At 37.0% G+C, this 19,499-nt stretch overlaps 1 protein-coding gene across 7 annotated transcripts in view; it reads right to left on the bottom strand.

Moving 5' to 3' along the window:
- Positions 1–19,499, bottom strand: part of LTBP1 (latent transforming growth factor beta binding protein 1) — a 188,933-nt gene that overhangs the window by 65,547 nt on the left and 103,887 nt on the right. For 4 of the 7 annotated variants that reach the window (XM_030944876.1, XM_030944878.1, XM_030944877.1 and 1 more), the window contains exons 9-13: positions 18,743–18,814; positions 5,097–5,219; positions 4,260–4,427; positions 1,208–1,441; positions 319–341 (exon numbers count right to left, since the gene is read on the bottom strand). In XM_030944876.1, the coding sequence (XP_030800736.1) occupies positions 319–341; positions 1,208–1,441; positions 4,260–4,427; positions 5,097–5,219; positions 18,743–18,814 (620 nt within the window). The remainder of the gene's footprint in view (positions 1–318; positions 342–1,207; positions 1,442–4,259; positions 4,428–5,096; positions 5,220–18,742; positions 18,815–19,499) is intronic. The other 3 variants (XM_030944879.1, XM_030944883.1, XM_030944882.1) reach the window with 2 other exon arrangements.

Genomic DNA, 19,499 nt, shown 5'->3' with positions numbered 1-19,499 from the left:
ATCTTTGTCTCTTCTTCATACTCTCTGCATTTTTCAGTATCCTCTTTAAAACTGTCTCCAGAAGGGGACAGAGAAATATATACCAGACCCTCCAGGAAATGCCTCTAAGAGAGGTTAAAGTCATCTCTTTCCTGTACCTCACTACCTGCTTGTTGTTGTACATTATAACAACATGAGCTCTTTTTGCCTCAGGGTTTGAGCAGTAAGTCCACAGTGACTTGTTTGTACACCATAAATTCTAAATCCTTTCAGTTATCTGTATCCCCTCTCATACATGGTCTGCATTTTAATTTCTACATAAATTACATCATGTTTTACCTGATCAGGAGCTGCAGTTGCCACTAAAACCAGAAAGAAAAAAAGAGAATTAATCAGTTTTCACAAAACATTTCATTACATATTTTGTCACATTCGAAAGTGGTTGTCACCATCACACAAAAAATTCAGGCTCAAACCTCATTCCAAACTAGTGGAAACATGAAATCATGTTCCTGAAGCAAGTGTAAAAACTAACCTGAAACAAGAATACAATTCTACACACAATCTAATGTTTATTTACTCAAGTTTAGCTCCCTTGTAGATTTCTCAATTGTTTACCTGCTTCCTCAGAAATAATTTGACAAGCACACAGGTTATTAACTCACTGATGAAACCTTTTCAATTCCTTCCAAGAGATATCAACATCTGTAAACACTTTAAAGGTAAATTAATGTCATAATGATATATAATTTGCCACTAACAAATTTGCAAGGATTTACTGAAGAAAAAAAAATCAAGTTTTAAAATTTGACTTTTCTTTAGACAAGTAAGAGTGGTTTGGGGTTTTTTTTCTCTGCAAATATGACTTTTTTTCTGGGAAGGAGTGGTAGAAATTTCATATAAATTCTTATTTTTCATTGCAGCTTTTCTTTTTAGAATTCATTTATATAAATATATAAAAATAAGTTTTTTAAGTCTTATAAAAAGACTTAAAAAACATGTACTATTTCTGATCATAAAAATGATTGAGATTAAAGCAGTCTCGCTCTCTCTCCGTGGTCTGAGCATCTGGCAGGACCTACCCACAGCCCGTGAGGAGTAAATCCCGTGATGCCACACACTGGGCACCACGGAATGCTCTGCTGTGGGGAGCGGCTGCCACAAAAGAAACAAACCATGGAAGACACATGCACAGAAACAGAGAAAGACTAAATTTCCCCACTCTCACCTTCTTGTACAGCCATCTCAGTCTCACTTTTCTGTGAGAAGGTCAGTGCCTCCACTGGCTCTTCCTTTGCTGGGAGAGGTGGAGGAGAAGTACCTTTAGCAACAGGTTGAGTAATCGGGGTCTTGCCAATGGCAGGTGGCTGTACTCTAACTGCAGGGTGATGATATAGCTTGTTTCTGTGAGGGCCAGAAACCGTATAACCCATTCCACCAGGGCAGATTTCCTTAAAAGCAGCTAGATTTGGGATGGGAAAATATTCCTTTTAGGAGTCTAAAAGTGCAATATGTTGACATAGTGGAAAATATAATGACTACCACTAAGAAATTTAATTTCATATAGTATATACATATTTATAAAAAAAACTTCTTAAAGAGAAGCTATGCATAGCATGCTAATATGATTGAGCATTCTCCCAAAAGCATGTTCTGGCTATTTTCCCCAGGAGGTTTCCACTCCAGTTTACCATTTTTCTTCAGTTATGCTTATCTGTCAATATATCAAGATTTTTTTACTTAATCCCCTTTAAACAGTATATCCTTTCTACATATTAATTTAAATGTGCAAATAGTCTTTGTCATCTATACTGCACAATGAAGACCGCTACTGCTATCATTTTCTTTTTTGTAGAAATCAAAGGGAAAAAGCTCACCAGCCCTGTACTATAGGAGCAGAACACTATCCACCAGTATCAACACTGGATCCACAGGATCCCACCTGACTACATCAGAGGCCTCTTAACAGTCCAGATTAAAATTCCACTGAATTGAAAAAGGCTGGCTAAAAACAAGATGGGGATCATAAGAAGCCAAATCACTACCGGAACAGAGGGGAAATAACCTTATTTATAAAGCTGTTAGAGAAAAAGTTGAATAAAGTCAGGCAACTGCACTTGCTCTATCTCTACAGGTGCTCTATATGAGCATCATGTTTTGCAGTTCTACTGGAAGAGTAAAATGAGAAAGAAATACAAGTCAGTCTTCCTCCCCATCAAAGAGAATAGTTATACTCCTGTCAGGGTCAGGGAGACCTTTAGGGTCTTGAGGGGGCAGGGCTTCCTTGTCCTTATTGGTCTAGATAGAGCCATGTTGGGATGAAACAAAAAAGATTTAGTCTCCTGGGTGGGAATTCTTATGGCAGCCTGAGGGATCCACCAAGTTGGGCATTGGTAAGTTCACAAATCCTGCTTTGAACACATCAGGGTTTTAAAATGAATTAGTATCTAAAATAAAAGCACAAAGCAGCTAAAAGCTCTCCAGAGACGAGTTAAACTATACATTAATCAGTATGCATTAACTGCACAATATGTTCTGATGGTGTCTTAGTAATAGAAAATATGAAGGGTCAAACTAATTAAATTGAGTGGATTCAGAATAAGGAAATACTTTTTACTGGGACATCTAATATCAAAACTTGCCATAAAAACACCCAACTGAGGGTGGAAATTCTGGTCAAACAAGTAAGACAGAAAATTTGGTGTCTGTCCCTTCAGATGCATACTTAGGACATAGGAAATCTTGCTTCAGGTCATATTCTCTCAAATGAAAAACAGAAATGTGAGCCTTATTCTACCACAGCTCTGATAAGATCTCTCAACACCTGGGCATACAAATCTGGTCTCTCAGTGTCTCTCTAGAAGACAATTTACTTTGTACAAATATTTTAGAAGCTTTTTATTTTAGTGGCTTTTATACTAACATGGGATGCTGCAGTAAATACATTACCCCCTTCTGAAGTATCCCACTTTCACACATTTTTCATAGAAAAGTCTGAAATATTATCAATTTAACCTGTTATAGAAAGGAACATGTTTTTAAATCATGCAAGTAGTCATTAAATGGGAAAAGCTCAACAGTATTTCCTACTAAGAGATTACTGAAGTTTTTTTCACTGAGAAAAAAATCACTAAAATAACCAATTCCATATGATACTCAATATATTTTTTTGTGACTATATAGCAGTCAACATAAGGATGTATTCTGTACTCCACTATACACACTATTGGGCATAAAGCCTCATGCAATATTCTCACAGATGTGAAACACCTGCACTTAAATTGCAAGTCATCTAATGAGATAGATTTTTTTCTCCATTAAAAAGCCATAGAAATATTATTTATCCAGAAGTGAATTGGAGTTTTAAAATCCTGATCAATGATCTAGTGACCCAACGGTCATGCAGGAAACAGTGGCTTTAAAAATCTATTGAAATGCTCAAAACTGTTGGTCACTTTCATTTCTGTAAGTCAAACTTCAGAAAGTAAGGAATCTGCTCATAATATCTCTGATAGTAGCTTTGGATTTCCCAAAGCAGCTAGCTGGTCTGAAAATGTAAATCTTTATAAAATACTTCAGAGAAATACACGTCCTCTATCCTGACAGTGACATCTGCAGCAGCAGCTTCAAGTAAGCGCAGTGGATTGTCACTACAAATACCTTGGCTAAAATACTCAAGAGACTGGACATCATGTATATTACAACAAACAATGATGCTACTAAAACAGATTAATTTAGGGAAAAAGGCAATATTAAATTGATTTTGATTGAAGACTCCATGGGCATTTAAGCTTTAAGCAACATCAGGGAATAAAAAGGACTTGAAAAGCGGAATGTGGTATCTCAATCTATCACCTGCCAAAGTGAGAGTGGTGACCAAACAGGCTGATGTTTTTGAACTCCTTATATATTTAAATAACAGCAGAACTCCAAGGGAACATTCATAATACAAGAGAGCTTTATGTATCAAGTAAGGAATAGCACATTCCTCAAAATGGATGGTAAAGATATGAAGGAAGGTGAGAAAGCTGAGATATTACCATGAATATCCTACTATCTGTAACACAAACTACATCTCATGTTGCTCTGTAACTGAATTCTCAAAAGCTGCCATCGTTTCACCAGAGCCTTTAACAACTGAAGAGTATTAACTACATTTTAGGTTACTTTTCCTCTATCTAAAATATATACTCTGGTGGTTGTTTTGGGTTTTTAAAAGCATGCATAACAAATTAGGGGGCAGGGGCCAAGAGCTTGTATTTTTAGTGGGAAGTGCTTACCTGTTCCTGGGAGCGGACACTTCTCACAGTGTGGGCCCCAGGCTTTGCCAACACTGCAACAGCAAAGCTGCTTGCTGAGCTGCACAGAAAGAGGATGCATGCATTGCTTTCCTGCACTAACAAACCGGTAGCAGGGTCCTTTCTCTTCAGCAACTACAGGGTTATCAGCTGCAATGAAAGTGGAAGAGAGGATGGTACTGTTCACATGAAAAGCCAAACAGAGAAACACCACTAGATTTCCAAAACCATTTCAAACACCTATCTCAGATGAGAATCACAACATTAAAAATTCTAATTTTGCATCAAATGCTCCCGAATTCCAGCTTACTCTAGATCAAGGATGAAGTTCTTCAAACTGCTGGGAAACTCTCTCAGCAATTGAGTGTCATTAACTAGTAGCATAAGATAGTTAAGCTAGGAAAAAAAAAAGAAAGAACTCACCTATGACTTGAGACTACACTTTATTTTATAAATGTAAAGATAGCTCAGAGAAAGAACTTAGGATTATAGCTATTTTTCACTTGTACATATTCTTCGCCAAAAAAAAAAGTGAAAAATTTAGTTGTTCTTTACATTGTCTTTTCTTCTTGCAGAGGTCATTGATTGTAACCAAAGTAAAACCTAACTAACAGAGGGAAATATTTGCATTCATGACATTCACAACTTTTTTTCTCCTAATTATCTCTTAATTTTTAATTCTTCTTAATTAAAAGGAAAATGTGCCAAAGGTCATCCTGGGCTAAATCTTTATTAATGGAAACAACTCAGATCAAAGCTGCAGAGGTGGAAATGTAACCAAGTATCTAATTTGGTACTTCGATTAGCAGTATTACTTACGGATGCATCTTGAGAGGGTAGGATCTGGAACAAATCCCATTTTGCAGGTACATCTGTAGCTGCCCATGGTATTCAAGCACTCACCATTAGGGCATACTCCCTGTAACTGACACTCATTGATATCTGTGGGAAAATTGAAAAAAATCAGATGCTGAAACATGTACTGAAACATGAATGTTTTTCTTTCCTCAGAAGTTGTCCCTTTTTTTTTAAATATATGAAGGACAACTGTTACAAGTTAACACTCTAATCAACACTTTTCCCCATACTGACATGTGATTGATAACCCTTTAAAACACTGCTGAGAACATATCAGAAACAGAATTATATTTATACATCATTCTTAAGTACTCTGAATTAGAAAAACAAATACTCTTTGACCGGCTTATTGACCCTTCTTCTCCTGACTAGATGATTGCTTGCACAGCTCACAAGAACATTCAAAGACATAAGTTTTAACCAATCTAGTGTATTTTACAAAGGGTAGAACACTGCTTGCCACATTTAATACAGTTTTTATTAGTATTTATATTTAAGAGTGCTCAGTGGTTCATTATGCTGAAGAAGCACAATGCAAAAGTATCTGTAGCCCAATGGAACTTGATGGCAAGAACATGCTTCAGGGAGCACAGAACACACCTGACATGGAAAGAATTGCAGCTGTGGCAACAGCAACACAACTTCTTAACAATTATGTTGAACATGAGTCAGCAGTGCCCTGGCAGCCAGGAGGGCTAACCCTGTCGTGGGAGGCATCAAGCACAGCATCACCAGCAGGGCAAGGGAGGGGATTGTCCCGCTCTGCTCTGAGCTGGGGCAGCCTCACTTCGAGTGCTGGGGGCAGTTTTGGGTGCCACAATGTAAAAAAGACATTAAGCTATTAGAGAGTGTCCAAAGGAGGGCAGAAAAGATGGTGAAGGGCCTTGAGGAGCAGTTGTATGAGGAGCAGCTGAGGTCACTTGGTCTGTTCAGCCTGGAAGAGACTGAGGGCAGACCTCACTGCAGTAACAGCTTCCACATCAGGAGGAGAGGAGGGGCAGGCACTGATCTCTGCTCTGTGGTGACCAGTGACAGCACCCTAGTGAATGGACTAAAGTTGTGTCAGGGATAAGTTGTTAAGCTGGATATTTGGAAAAAATTCTTCACCCAGAAGTGGTTGGGCACTGGAACAGCTCCACAGGGAAGTGGTCACAGCACCAAGGCTGACAGAGTTCAAGACATGTTTGAAGAATACTCTTGGGCACCTGGGGCAATTTCTGGAGATGCTGCTGTGCAGGGCCAGGAGCTTGACTCTATGATCCTTGTGGGCCCCCTTCCAACTCTCTGTGTTCTGTAATTCTGTGAACTGCTTTAATAAAGTTTGCTGTCACTAGGCCACCTGTGCAAGTGTTGCTTTCAGGGTCTGACTGAATAATTCTCCCATTCCCCAAGCATGGGGCCGCAGGTCTCTATATCACACTCATGGTTGCATTTGTAGTTTACTTACTCTTAAAACAGGACCTGTCTAATAATCATCTGGATACCATCTGGAACTAAGTCAGCCAAACGAGGTTTTTATTTCAGGAGACAGCAACAACACAGTTTGCACTGAGAATCCAAACGTCAAAATAGTAACAAAAATAAATTTTTTAAATCGTCTAATTAATAATTATCTGTGCCATAAATTTTGATCTCCTCTTTCAGAAAAATTGAGAGAGTAGATTGAAACAGAGTTACCTTAAAATATTTACATCTATTATTTTTCCATCAGACTTTTCCTCCCTATCCTCAAAGCCAGGAAAAGACCCTGCTGGGTAAACAAACTTCATGTAGGAGTTAGAAATTCCAGCTAGTCCTTTAAAAATCAAGTGTTAGTGATCATTTATCTAAAATATATAATAATTATTATCTTTCCTTTTAGCTTTTATAATACCAACCTCATTATATTTGACCTCATTGTACGTTGCTTTGTAATTCAACACCATCACTCAGGGTAAGAGGTTAAATATACAAAATGTAACAGACGTGCCGAAGTTTGCATTTGGAAACCTATAGAAAGATTCTTTCTTCTTCATTTTTCTCCATAAGTTTAGCTACCTGTCCCATGACACAAGAGTGTAGAGCAGAGCAGACTCTGGCAGTTGCCATATCAGGCACATTTTTTTTTCAAATACTGTGTTGAGCTTATCCCTCAGCTCTTCCAGTGCTCTACCTAATATAATATCTTGACACCACCTGGATAAACTTCACTTCTATGCACTTAGCTGCGTGTGACAAGGAGTAATAATTTATATCCTAGGACTTTGGATGAAATGTGATGGAAACCACATGAATTACAAAGGATCAGCTCTGCCTCAAAGGAATTTTCAAGTGAAATTCCCAGACTATATGACTTTCTGACCTCAGAGGGAGTGGACTATATAAAGAGGAGAATGGTGTAAGAAAAGAACAGAAAAAACAGCTGAAATATTTTTGTACAGTAGTCTACTTTTTGTCCCGTCCAATGTTTAAGCAGGATGACATCCCATATAAGAACAGGAGGATCTTATTTAAGGATTGCATTAATACAGAATATTTATCAAGCTAGACATTTTCAGATGTACTTGAATTTTATGAATTTTCTTTATCAGACTAGGTTCTTTCTTTTATCCTGAAATCTCAAAATATGATCAAAGGCACCTACACAGTCCCAGCTGATCCCAGAAGAAAGATTATCACTATTCCAACACCATTATAATTTGTGAGTATTAAAGAAATGAACTTAAATCTTGACAGTTAACAAACTAAAGACATTATTGAAACGTCCCTAAATAGAAACACAGTGATGCTGCTGTAAAGTTGTTGGGAGGAAAGGACATATTATTAATATGCTATTTTCCAAAATTAGGCTCAACTAGGACCCTGATGGAACAAAATACTCTGAAATATCTAGAAGCTAATACAAAGATAATACTGGAACACTCAAGAACCCTCTACTGAATTTTCTATCTGTTGGCAATTTGGGTTGTCAGTTCAGTCTTCAAATGCTAAACCACAAAATGATTCTACTTGCTTTGATAAAGCATTTTCTCTGATGTCAGAAATAAGCTAGAGGAAAAGATAGTATCCTTTACTCTGAGTACAGGAAAAACGTCATTATCTGGGTTAATTTCAAAATGAAAATCCTCAACACAATTACACAAATTACACATACACTTATGAACAAAAACCACATACAGATTTTGGAGGAAGAGGAAAAACACAGGAGAAATTGATACACGTAATGAAAATAATTTCTCTACTTCCTACATTGTAATACCCAGACAATTTCAAACAACTTTCTCCCTTTCCAAATTCTCAGTATATGTTTTTCTTTACAGGAAAACTAACATATACGACTGGGAGAAAATGGAAGCTGTCTGCCAAGTGACATACATAATGTATCACTTTTTTGATTACTTTTTCTGGAATTAGAATTAGCAGAAATGCTTTGTCTCATGAAAACAGAATTTAAGTTTTACATCGGTAAGGAAGACAGTTTATTTTAAATAATGACAATTTGACTTAGATTTTACAGTTCTTATTTTCAGTAAAAAGACTAAGTCTCTTCTTTGTTAAATGTTAAAATACATTGCTATTTACAGATATGTTAGCATGAAATGGGTGGCACTTTTCCTTTCTATCTAGGAGAATAATTCTACCCTTCTACATCTTTTTAAGCAAGGTAAGTAATTACATGGCTTAACATAAGTGCATTTGTATTTTGAATGTTAAAATTTATTAATGATGCATTCTTCACTTATTAGATAATATAATTTACTCATATACATCCAACTTCCTTTTAAGGAATGTAAAAAAATCTATATATGGATAAACTTTATTATTTGAATATTAGAAGTATGAATGTTTCAAGGCATTATTTCCTGGAGTGGCTAATTTGTGGATACATGGGATCTTCCTGTAATTTATGAATAGACAGTCATCCTTTTTTCCAAATGATTCAACTATTCTGCAGGAAACATTCACAGATGCTGTCATTATTGCCTCAGTATTCGATCTCTTTACAGATGAACTGTTGTTGTATGTCTTGTGCTAAAAACATAATTCCCCATTCACATGAGTTCTGCTATTGATAGTTAATGTAGACACTGCTACATTTAAGTACCAGCTCATATATATGTAAATATCAACTAAAATTCCTTCTAAGTTACTGATACAGATATTCCTTTTGCTAAATTTGTACAATTTTATAAGTTAACTTCATCATGCATGTGCCACTGCCTCAGCATAACTTAATTATAGTGCACTTTAATGCCTCTTTTCCTGGTCATGTCTACTCAATGAGCTCATAGAATAACTGAGCTGATGCTCTATGCTGAATTAGACAAGCTTGTCTAGGGATTCCCCAGAAACAAGCCAGAAGCTGGAAGAAAAAAAAAAAACAAACTCAAATTTTCAAAAGAAACACATATACACATAGGAATAGTGTTTAACAACATGAGCAGAAACAAAAAACCTCCTCCCAGATTTACTATCCACTTAATTTCAGACTGTGGTAAAAGCCACCTATCCAAAAGGTTTTCCTACCACCTGCCAGCCTGCCCAGCTGTGCAAATTGCATTGGAATCAACTTGTTCAAGCAGCTCAAAAGGAAATCTGATTCAATATTAGCAGACTTTTTTTCTTTTAGCCCACTATTTCTTATATAAGGACATTAAAAATATTTCAATTTTACATTAGCATAGGAATAAGAACTCATGTGCTCCATTGTAAAACTAGAGAAAAATGTCTGAATAATGTCTTGTGCAGAAGTACAAACTCAAACTACTCCTCAAGCATGATGGCATGCTTGAGGAGTAATTTGATCAAATGCCTTCATCTACACAGAGGAATTACTAAGGGGTTATGTAGTAGTACTATAAAACTACACATATAGCTTTCCAAAAACCAACTCAATATAGACTTTCAGTTTTTGAGCAAAGGAGAGCAATTAAGTTTCATTGGTAAAAAGCCTCTGTTCCAGTGATACAAAACAAATAGAGAGTTTAAACCAGGAGATATTCCATACAGCACCTCACATGGCTCCATAAAGAACTCTCAGAGTAAGCATTGTCATTTATAATTTATACAGAACTGGTAAATAAAGAATTGATTTTTTAGCAGTTGGTGTTTGATAATATGAATGACTTGACCCTTTCTCAAAGGTAATAAATGGGTATAACCCCAGTGTCATGAAAAAAGCATTGTCAATTCTGCACTGACTGACAGCCTGACCCTTTGCTGTTACCCTTCAGTATTATCCATGCCAAATATGTGGAACTGGTCCTTGGCACACTGTGTCCCTGGATTTAGTAATCCATGCCCATGAAAGTCTGACTCATCCTTACAGTCAGTTGAGATGGCAGTGGAAGCCAGATGCCATCCCAGCGCCCTGTTGGTGACTGCTCTCACAAGGTCACCCAAATACACAGATCAAGGTCTTAACAGCGATGCTGCAGCACTGCACACTGTACACAGCACTGTACACTGTACACAGCTGAGTCTGCTGTGGCTCAGTTCCTCCTATACCCTTTTCTAAGCACAGCTTGATATATGGCGAGGTCACCCTCCATGCTCCCAGCTTCAAACAACCCAGACACTGTAACCAAACTGCTGCTAATCTGTCCCACTAAGGAGAATTTAAAACAGGCTCTCTTAACAACAACAACAGTTGGTGTTTGATACCTTCCCACACCTTTTTATAGGTCTTCTGGGTGTTAGGTCAGCCTGCTCTCAGAAAACGCAATGTGTTAATGACTCACTGCCACTGAATTTCCTGGTGAAAAAAAGCAAGATATAACAGCCATTTTCTAACTGCATGCCTGCCTGCTTACAGGGAGAGTACAACTATGAACATAGTACTATCTTCATGAATTAAAAAAACCAACAACAACAAGAAAAAAAAAACCCTCAAAACCAACCAAGCAAAGCAGGAGGGTGGGAACAATATAAGATGGTGTTCACTTAAACAAGTAAGCACACAGTAACTTGAACTTGTTATAAACCATGATAATTATATAGCTTTAGTAAGTTAAAAAAAAATATTCATCTTCAAAGAACTTTACATCCATTATTAGAAGAGAAAAGATGGAAATGAATGGATAAGCCGGATAACAAAAAGAAAATTTACTCATGTTTTTCCTGCTTGCTTTCTATGAATGTTCATAAAGAAATTTTTTTTTTATTTTTGTCCAGTGTAAGGCAATCATCAAGGTTTCATACTAGAAATACCCCAAAGCACTTTACTAGAATCTTGGTCCACATATATTTAACACAATCAGATAAAGAACTGCTTTTACTCTTGACCACATATAGACATTTGCATGGGCTGAGTATCACAATACTAAACCAAATTTCGTTCAGTCTAAGTGCAGGCAACAGTTAACATCACCTATTTTTTTCTAGTAACTGTGATTTAGACTAAATACTTCAGAAGAAATAAAAAATTGCAGGAAGCTTCTAAAAAACAACCTGACCCTTATCTGTTACTCTTCTCTAAGCACTTCTTGCTTGCCTAAAGATCAAAACCCTCAGTGATTTTTCAACACCTCCACCTGTATTTCCTCAAGTATGGATTTACTTGTTCAGCTCTCTTACATACACTGCACACTGGGGAATTGCGACGACCAAAAAAGAAATGCCTCAATCAAAACTTCAAATTCTGTCCTAAGGCACTTAAATTTCAGTGACAAACATTTTCACACCTAATGAAAGGTTTCCCTCTCACTGATGTAGAGGTATTTATGTACAGAAACGTACAATTGCAGTAGAATCTCTTTCTCAACTGAATGACAATGCACAGAACTCTCTGCTGGAGGGGAAGACATGCTGCAGAGGCTCAGAACTTCCAATATTCTGCTTGCATTCTCCAATTCTACACTGGCTTTTAAATTAGATTAAAACAGTGTTTGTGACTGCATTAGCTGCTGTCCAACAGTACTTTGGTTCTTTACTGGAAACCTACAAGCAACTACAAGCACATTTCCTTGAGCAATGTTATACCTAATTCAATTACATCCAGGAAGTGAATCATTTCAGCTTTATTCCAGGATTAATGACATTTAACGCAGCCTGAGTATCCTTTATCCAAGAATAACAAACCATGCTAAGTGTAAACATCCAATCCTAGGAAAAATTCCTGTCCCTGCTTAAAATGAGATCTGTACCTGTCACTTACTGTTGAAAGAATATGCTTTGCTTGGTTACTGTAAAACATGCCGAGTTATTTACTACACCATAAAGCTCCTTTAATTTCCCTTTTTACTGAAATAGCAAGCAAATATGGAAATGCCCACAACCTGCCTCTGTTCTACACATTAACAGGCCAACACAGCCTGAAGGTGATGGCTGCTACAGCCAAGCAAAGTGGTGCAGAAGGACTGATGATCAGCAGAGAGCTGTCCTGCTACAGAGCCCCCTACAAAAGCTGATGGCTGGAGTATCAGCTCTGCAGCGTTTCCCTTTGGCAGCTTCCAGCTGCAAGGCTATTTAGGAAGAGAAATTCGCTGTGTTTTGGCTGTATTACCCATTACAACAGCTTCTCAGACCACCCAGACCCAGCTGGCCTAATGCAGAAATGCTGAGGTGGTGTAAAGCTGTCTTCTCTGCCTCCAGACTAGTAAGTCATTCAGACACACAGAGCAAGGCCACTGCGCACCCTTTTCAGATAGTGAGCAATGCCCATATTTGGTCACAGAATGCAGGAATTTGAAACATTCCTATAAAATTAAATTCATTCTTTCATTTCCAGGCACATTGAAGTTATGCTTATCAAAGTCATTGCTGCTTGGAAACTTTAACCACATTTAAGTATTATCTTAAAATTCTACAACCAAACCTATACATTTATTATTGTGTTCTGCAATCTTCTAATATTATGTTATTTAAATCTATCCATTTTAAAGAAAACAGTTTTACTCAAGAAAAGCTGTCTATGAATTAAAAAAGGTCAGGGGTTACTGCAAGAATTTTAAACAATGTTAATGCAAAAAAAATAGTCTTTTTTGAAAGAAACCACTGCTACTATTGAGGTAAATAATGCGGTCAAATTTCTTTTCAGGAGAACTGACAGCTTGGAAATTATAGGTTCCACTATCAAAATGGGACTGGGGTTTGATTTTATTACTATTTTATGCTGAAGTAACTAAAAAAGGCATTTAAAATTTTCATAAACAAGGCTGAAGAATGTTAAGTGATTTAGTAAAAATTTAAAAAATAACCCCTCTTCTGAAACAATATATCTCACTTGTATCATTGAGTCTGCTATATTACAAATTCGGTAGGTGATTTTTGATTACATTAATTAATATGACTCAAAAAACAATGAACCAGTCCAATTTTCAAAGTCACATTAGATGCATTAGAAGAAAACAACATATAATTTCACTATTATTAATACAGCACATAACAAGGCATGAAAAGTGAAATATGCAACTGCTTTCAGCTAAGACAGTCATGATATCCAGAAGGTTCTTATAAAATTCGGACCAAGAATAGGAACTTCTAGAAGCAGGGATTTCTAGTCAGATCACCACAGCCCTGGTAACTTCACTGAACTCTTTAGAATAAACTTGTGGCTAGAGATGCACTGCAGCCCATCTCACCCCTCTGTCCCAAGTGGTTGGTGCTGGAGGACACAAGCAATCTCAGTAGCTGACTACAGGCCTAAGCCCTGTGGAGAGATAAATTTCTGAAGGGGGTCTTCTATAGTTAGCTCTGAAATCCCACCTCTATGCTTATCAAAAACTGACTGACTTTGTTTAAACTGCTAAGTAACAAAACCAAATGGAAAATATTTGTCCCCTTCTGATGCAAAGAGAACAACTTGCCTTTCAGTAAGTACCACGCACCCTTAAAACTCTCTGCTGCATTTAAGCAAAGAAAGCTGTCTAGATCAATTATATACTAATTAGAATTTGCCAAAGTATTTGGGCAACTTCTTAATTAAAAATAACCTAGTGGTCAGTCATTAAATGTTATTTAGTAATATCTGCCTTGATAGATGTTTTCATGCTCTAAGTGCTTTAGCATGCATAATAAATCATGCTGTAAATTTAGACTGGAACATATAATTTATGTCAATTGTGAAAATTTGATACATTTTGGTAAGTTAAATACTAGGCTTCACTGTGAGTGCCATCTGACTGATTGACCTCCAAATTGACTCAATATGCAGGCATCAGTTTTTATTCTCCTTATGAAATATCAATTACAATCAATTACCTATTAACAGCACAGAAAATACCGTTCCAATTGTTTCTCCTATAGCTACATTAACCACTATTAATATCCTCTAAGAAAAATCCAATATCCAGATTTTACTGCCTCCATTATAGTTGATAGTTTCAATAATTACTTGATTAGTGAGAATGAGAGGTAGAAGAAACAAAAAACAAGGCTTTGTTCTCAAATAAACTGTTGCAATTTTTTTTTAAATCAGAGAAAAAACAGTTGCTTATTCTAAGAACTGACCCACTGATTTCTGTGAGCTAGCAGAAGAGCAGCAGAAGAAATCAGTCCAACTTGTTTTGTGCTTTTGCGCGGAATTTACCGGAATGCCAGTTTGCAGAGCCACACTTCTCAAACACATAATCAATGTCCAAACAGCAACCCAGCCCAGTTTCTGGAGATATATTTATTTCTCACTATGATCATCACAAAAGAACTTCTTTGAAAGATGGTTGTTGACTTAGTGAGTAACATTAAACAGCATTTCTTATTAACAAAGCTCTTTTATTACTTAAAAGGAGTGAAATAAACATATAGCATGCAGAGAAAACAAATTTATTACTGGATTTTAGGGACAAATGTAGGGGGGAAGAATATACCTTCAAAATTTATCTTAAACCATGATGAAGCCAAGGGAAAAGTGCTTCAAGTCCCCCGAGCAAGTGATTATAGAATTTGATCTATCAATATACAAGTACTAGTTTCTGCAAGCTCATAAACATTTAATTTTAATAATATAGGGACTTTCCAAGAACTTCCATGCACTTTTTACTTCATTGCAAAACAAGTGTTCAGATATTTTTCCAGTTCTTCAAGATAAGATTTCTAAAGTGCTCTGTTGGCAATATATTAGTTTCCTGAAAAATAAATCCAACCTTTTCACCAGCTGTTTTTTCCATTCTATTTCAGTTTTCCAAGAAAACCATTAGTAGACTGAGGAAACAGTAAGTATAACTTTAAGCAGGGAACCAGAAATTAGCATTGCATGTGGATTCTAACAAAGAAGTTGCAACACTGATAAGCTGTATTTTGGCTCTAATGACAGCCTTAGGGCATCCATGTGCGGTACATGTAATAAATCACCCCCTTGAAAAGATAATTACTGAGGGGGTAAAAAGATTTCTTGATAGTAATTACACTAAACTGCTTGAATTAACATACCCACAGATGGTTCTTTGTGGTCCTACTTACACATTAGAGAGAAGAATGCTTGATTACATTAGTTCACTCGCTTGAAAGGAAAAAAATAATGATCTGGTAATTATTCACACTAATATTCCTTAGTTGATGAAGCCTATGTAGACTTTTGACTGCAAAACCAAAGTAGAACAAAAGGTTAATTAGGCTTTTAGGCCTGAGTTTTCAAAGGCAGTGAAAGTTGGACAACATCTAGGTGAAAAAACCAATCTCTTCTAGCTGCAGGCAGGGATTCAGAAATATATCCCCATTACTATTTGGTCTGGCAGCCCTGGCCCTTTCTAAGCATGGACACAGCATGTGTACCCTTTCAGCAGAGAATAATTTAATTAAAACTTATACTTGCATATGGACATGCTGTTCCACTCACTTCCAATTTAATTGTAAGGATTCTTAAAGGAATATGAATACTCCCACACCAGCAGCTCACAGTTTTCTTCTGCCATCTGTGGCTGTCCATGTTAGTGATATGGACAGCTTTTTCTTCATTAGCCCTGGCTTCTTCTCTTACAGAAAAACATGTCTGCTTCACATAAACAAACAGGACACTTCTGGCTGACCCACTGAGAAGCTCATGCTAATGACCATTTCAGGGCTGCAATGCACCCTGCCAGCAGCTTTCACATAGGAAGCTAGCTTTCCTGAAGAATGTTCAAACAGAGGTCAAAATCCTGACCCTCTGAAAGAAAATGGTAATCTAGTTACTTACTTCAATAGGACTAAATTCCATTGTGCTTTGTTTCATGGGGATTCCTTCTCCCTTTTGTGTCTCCTTATTGGAATGTGTTAGTGACCAAATTACACAGGAGCTATTTAAACCTCAGTAAAGCAATAAGGGGAATCTTCAACAGCCACTACCAAATCCCTCTCCAGAAAGTTAGGAGATTGTCCCCATCCTAAATTCATCAACAGTCTGGTAAGATAATCCTACTATCATTTTACGATTAAACACTACATTATAAATTTCCATGTATCAACTACAAGTTATTTTTAGAGTCTACAGCTCACTCTCTTCTGGGATAGTGACAGCAGTACAAAACCAACTGTTTAAAGCCTCATACTTCTTGCAATTTTAGTCATGTAGTACAAAAATATGTCAGGGGAAGAACGATCAAAACCCAGTGAAACCCCAATGATTAGCCTACCAGGTACAAATCTATTTCTGTACACTACCGTGGCGGTGCTCAGTTCCCTCTTATGCTCCTAGCCACAGTCATATGTTCTCTCTCTATCAGCCTGTCACTGCTCAGTGAAACAACTTCCTGGCCTATTTCTGGCAGCCTTCACAAGCAGCAGAGCATTTCTAACTGTCCATAACCCCTGAAAATGGATCTTAGTTTTCATGAAATAAGGTTTGCCAACACCTAGGTTCAACCTCTTGAACCAAGCTGAATGCCCCACTCGCCTTGAAATGCCTGCTGGGTTGCTGCTGTCTGAAACCATTGTGTGTTCTATGGGGTATACACACGACTACTGAAGATATCAAAAGCTGGATCATGCTCAGAAGGTTGCATGAGGGGACTAATCCATCATGGCATCTTCTAGACACTTTCTAGGGTCAAAGTTAGAAGATCTCTCTTTTGCAGACTCTGAAAAACCTCATGACTGATATGTGGAGCAAGACAATCTCTTTCAAAATAGCTGGGACTGTCTTGCTGAAGTGCATCACCTGCACATTTAATTTGAGGCGTTAAAAGGCTGCCCATTTACATCTGACACTCAGTTCATTCACCTTTTCACTTGGCAGTCCTCATTAGCAAATTGCCATCAACATCTCCCCATCCCTTTTACTTACTAAGAGGACTTTACAGTCTTTCACTGCAGAACAGGGAACAAGCTCTTGAGATGCAATTGGCTGCTCTCCTCCATTTACTTTTTCAGTGTTTTGACCCATCCAGTCCTCCAAATGTCCCTACCCTGCAAGCTGGTAAACCACTAGGCAGAGATCTGAGCAACAGACAGGTTCAGGTAGCTGCAGAGAGCAGCTCACATCTCCCTCAGCAGTGAAACAGCATGATGTTTGTGTTTAGTGCTCTACAACTTTATTATTTTGGTGGGCAAATAATTTCTTTATGCTACTGGCTATTGTACATTCCCTCAACATGCAAAGTGAAAATTTTCTGTTAAATAAGATTAAATTTATGTCCAAAATGCTTACAAATATCCTTTGTAAACATCAACTATTCTTTCATTTTATCCAGCTCTTCACCAGCACTACTGTTTGTTTGGACCTCTTTATTGCTTGCAGTATCAACACTGATCAAGAATCCTGGCCACAGCAGTATCAGCTTCACTTGAACTAGTTTTTCCCTTTCTTCCCAAATCTCTCTCCAGAACAGTGCTGCAAGATTGCTTACATTGTCTCAGAGCTCCTTTTTCTTGTGCTGTGCCAAACCAGACAGACAAGCAATTAAGCTTTTACCTACATCCTCACCTGGCACCTCTGTGCAGTGCTCCAAGATACACAGACAGAATGAGCACTTGTATGTGGTCATCACTTCAGATGTCAGATGCTACAGACCAGGAGAATCCAAATGTCCCAAGCTTTGCTTTGTAGCTGCATGATCATGCAGACCCCACAACCCTGTATGTTTCGATAACTTCTGTATTTGCCAGCAGGCAATAATAATCTCGGAATAACACAACTAGCCTGTGTCTAACTCCACACATCCTCACCTGCACTATGCACATTCTGGAAACAGGTGGTTCATTTTAATGGCAGCCAAGTACTCATTCTTTTCATCTCCACTTGCCAGGGATGTTATCTGGCTTTTTTCAGTACTGTTGTGCCTATTCTCTTGAGTCCAAAAGAATTGTTCTCTGATTACTCTATACTTTCATGATAACAAAAATTGTTCTGTATTGCTAGTTTCATCTGACTTAACTGAGTATGTCCACAGATTCACTCTTTAGCAAAAAAACCTGACAAAACAATGCATTTCTACAGAAAAACAAAGTTAAAAAATCCTTATGAAATCATCTTTATACATCATCAAAGAAAATGAGGGTATACATAAAAGTTTCAGAAGTTATTTTCCCTGGAGGAAAAAAACTCACTCTTACAGAGTTGTCAGTATTTAGAAAGAGTCAAAAGTATACTCAACATTTTTTCCCAAATATAAATCAGTGGACCAGATTAAATCATCTAAATCACCAATATCAAAGAAGCTGTCACAGAAAGCCAGTACTAAAACTAAACACAACCAATTTGGGTGCTATCATACCTTGACAAAATGTAGCATTGATTCTCTTGTAGCCTTGTGGACATTCCATGATAGGACCATATCCATGGTAAGCTGAAAAAAAAATACATCAGTTAAATACTGATCATTTATATACTTGCAGAGCCTGACAACTAAATTGTTATATAAGTATATTTAAAATATTATAAGACTTTGTGAAAAATAGTTAAGCAAAAACAACAAGTTAAAATTAAAGATTGTACAGGCAACCTTAATTAAATCTTTTTCAAAATGTGTGCCACTTATGTCTTCAGTTATCCAGTCAAATTTGTGTTAAAAAACAAAACAAATCTTTGAAATCAGGATATCTTTCATCCTATTTGCTCTGAAATATTCAAATAATTACTTTTGAAAACCAGCTACAAATACCACGTTTGGAAAATATAAAGTTGAAGATTCATTTTGGAAACATCTAGGATTTACCTAACAGAGCTGTTGCATTTTAGAATACTAAACTTCACTTCATATACTGGCTGATCAGTGTAAACAGTCACAGATATAATAACACTGCAAAATAAATACTGAATTCAATTTTGCCAAAACAAGATAGTTTTCCATTAACCAGCTTTTTATTTCTATTGATTGTTTCTTTCCTCCACTTAAGGTTGCTTTTCAGACTACAGAAAACCGTTTATTGATTCTTAAACATCAAAAATGCGAGCAGTAACTCTGTATAGCTATGCACTAAAAGCTAACTTCTTGGCAAAGCCCAGTACTTTATTAAGCATATAGGACTAAA

This window comes from Camarhynchus parvulus, chromosome 3 (assembly GCF_901933205.1).
Source record: "Camarhynchus parvulus chromosome 3, STF_HiC, whole genome shotgun sequence".
Classification (NCBI taxonomy): Eukaryota; Metazoa; Chordata; class Aves; order Passeriformes; family Thraupidae; genus Camarhynchus; species Camarhynchus parvulus.
Note: the sequence above shows the minus strand (reverse complement) of the source record. Positions and strands in the feature narration are given on the sequence as shown.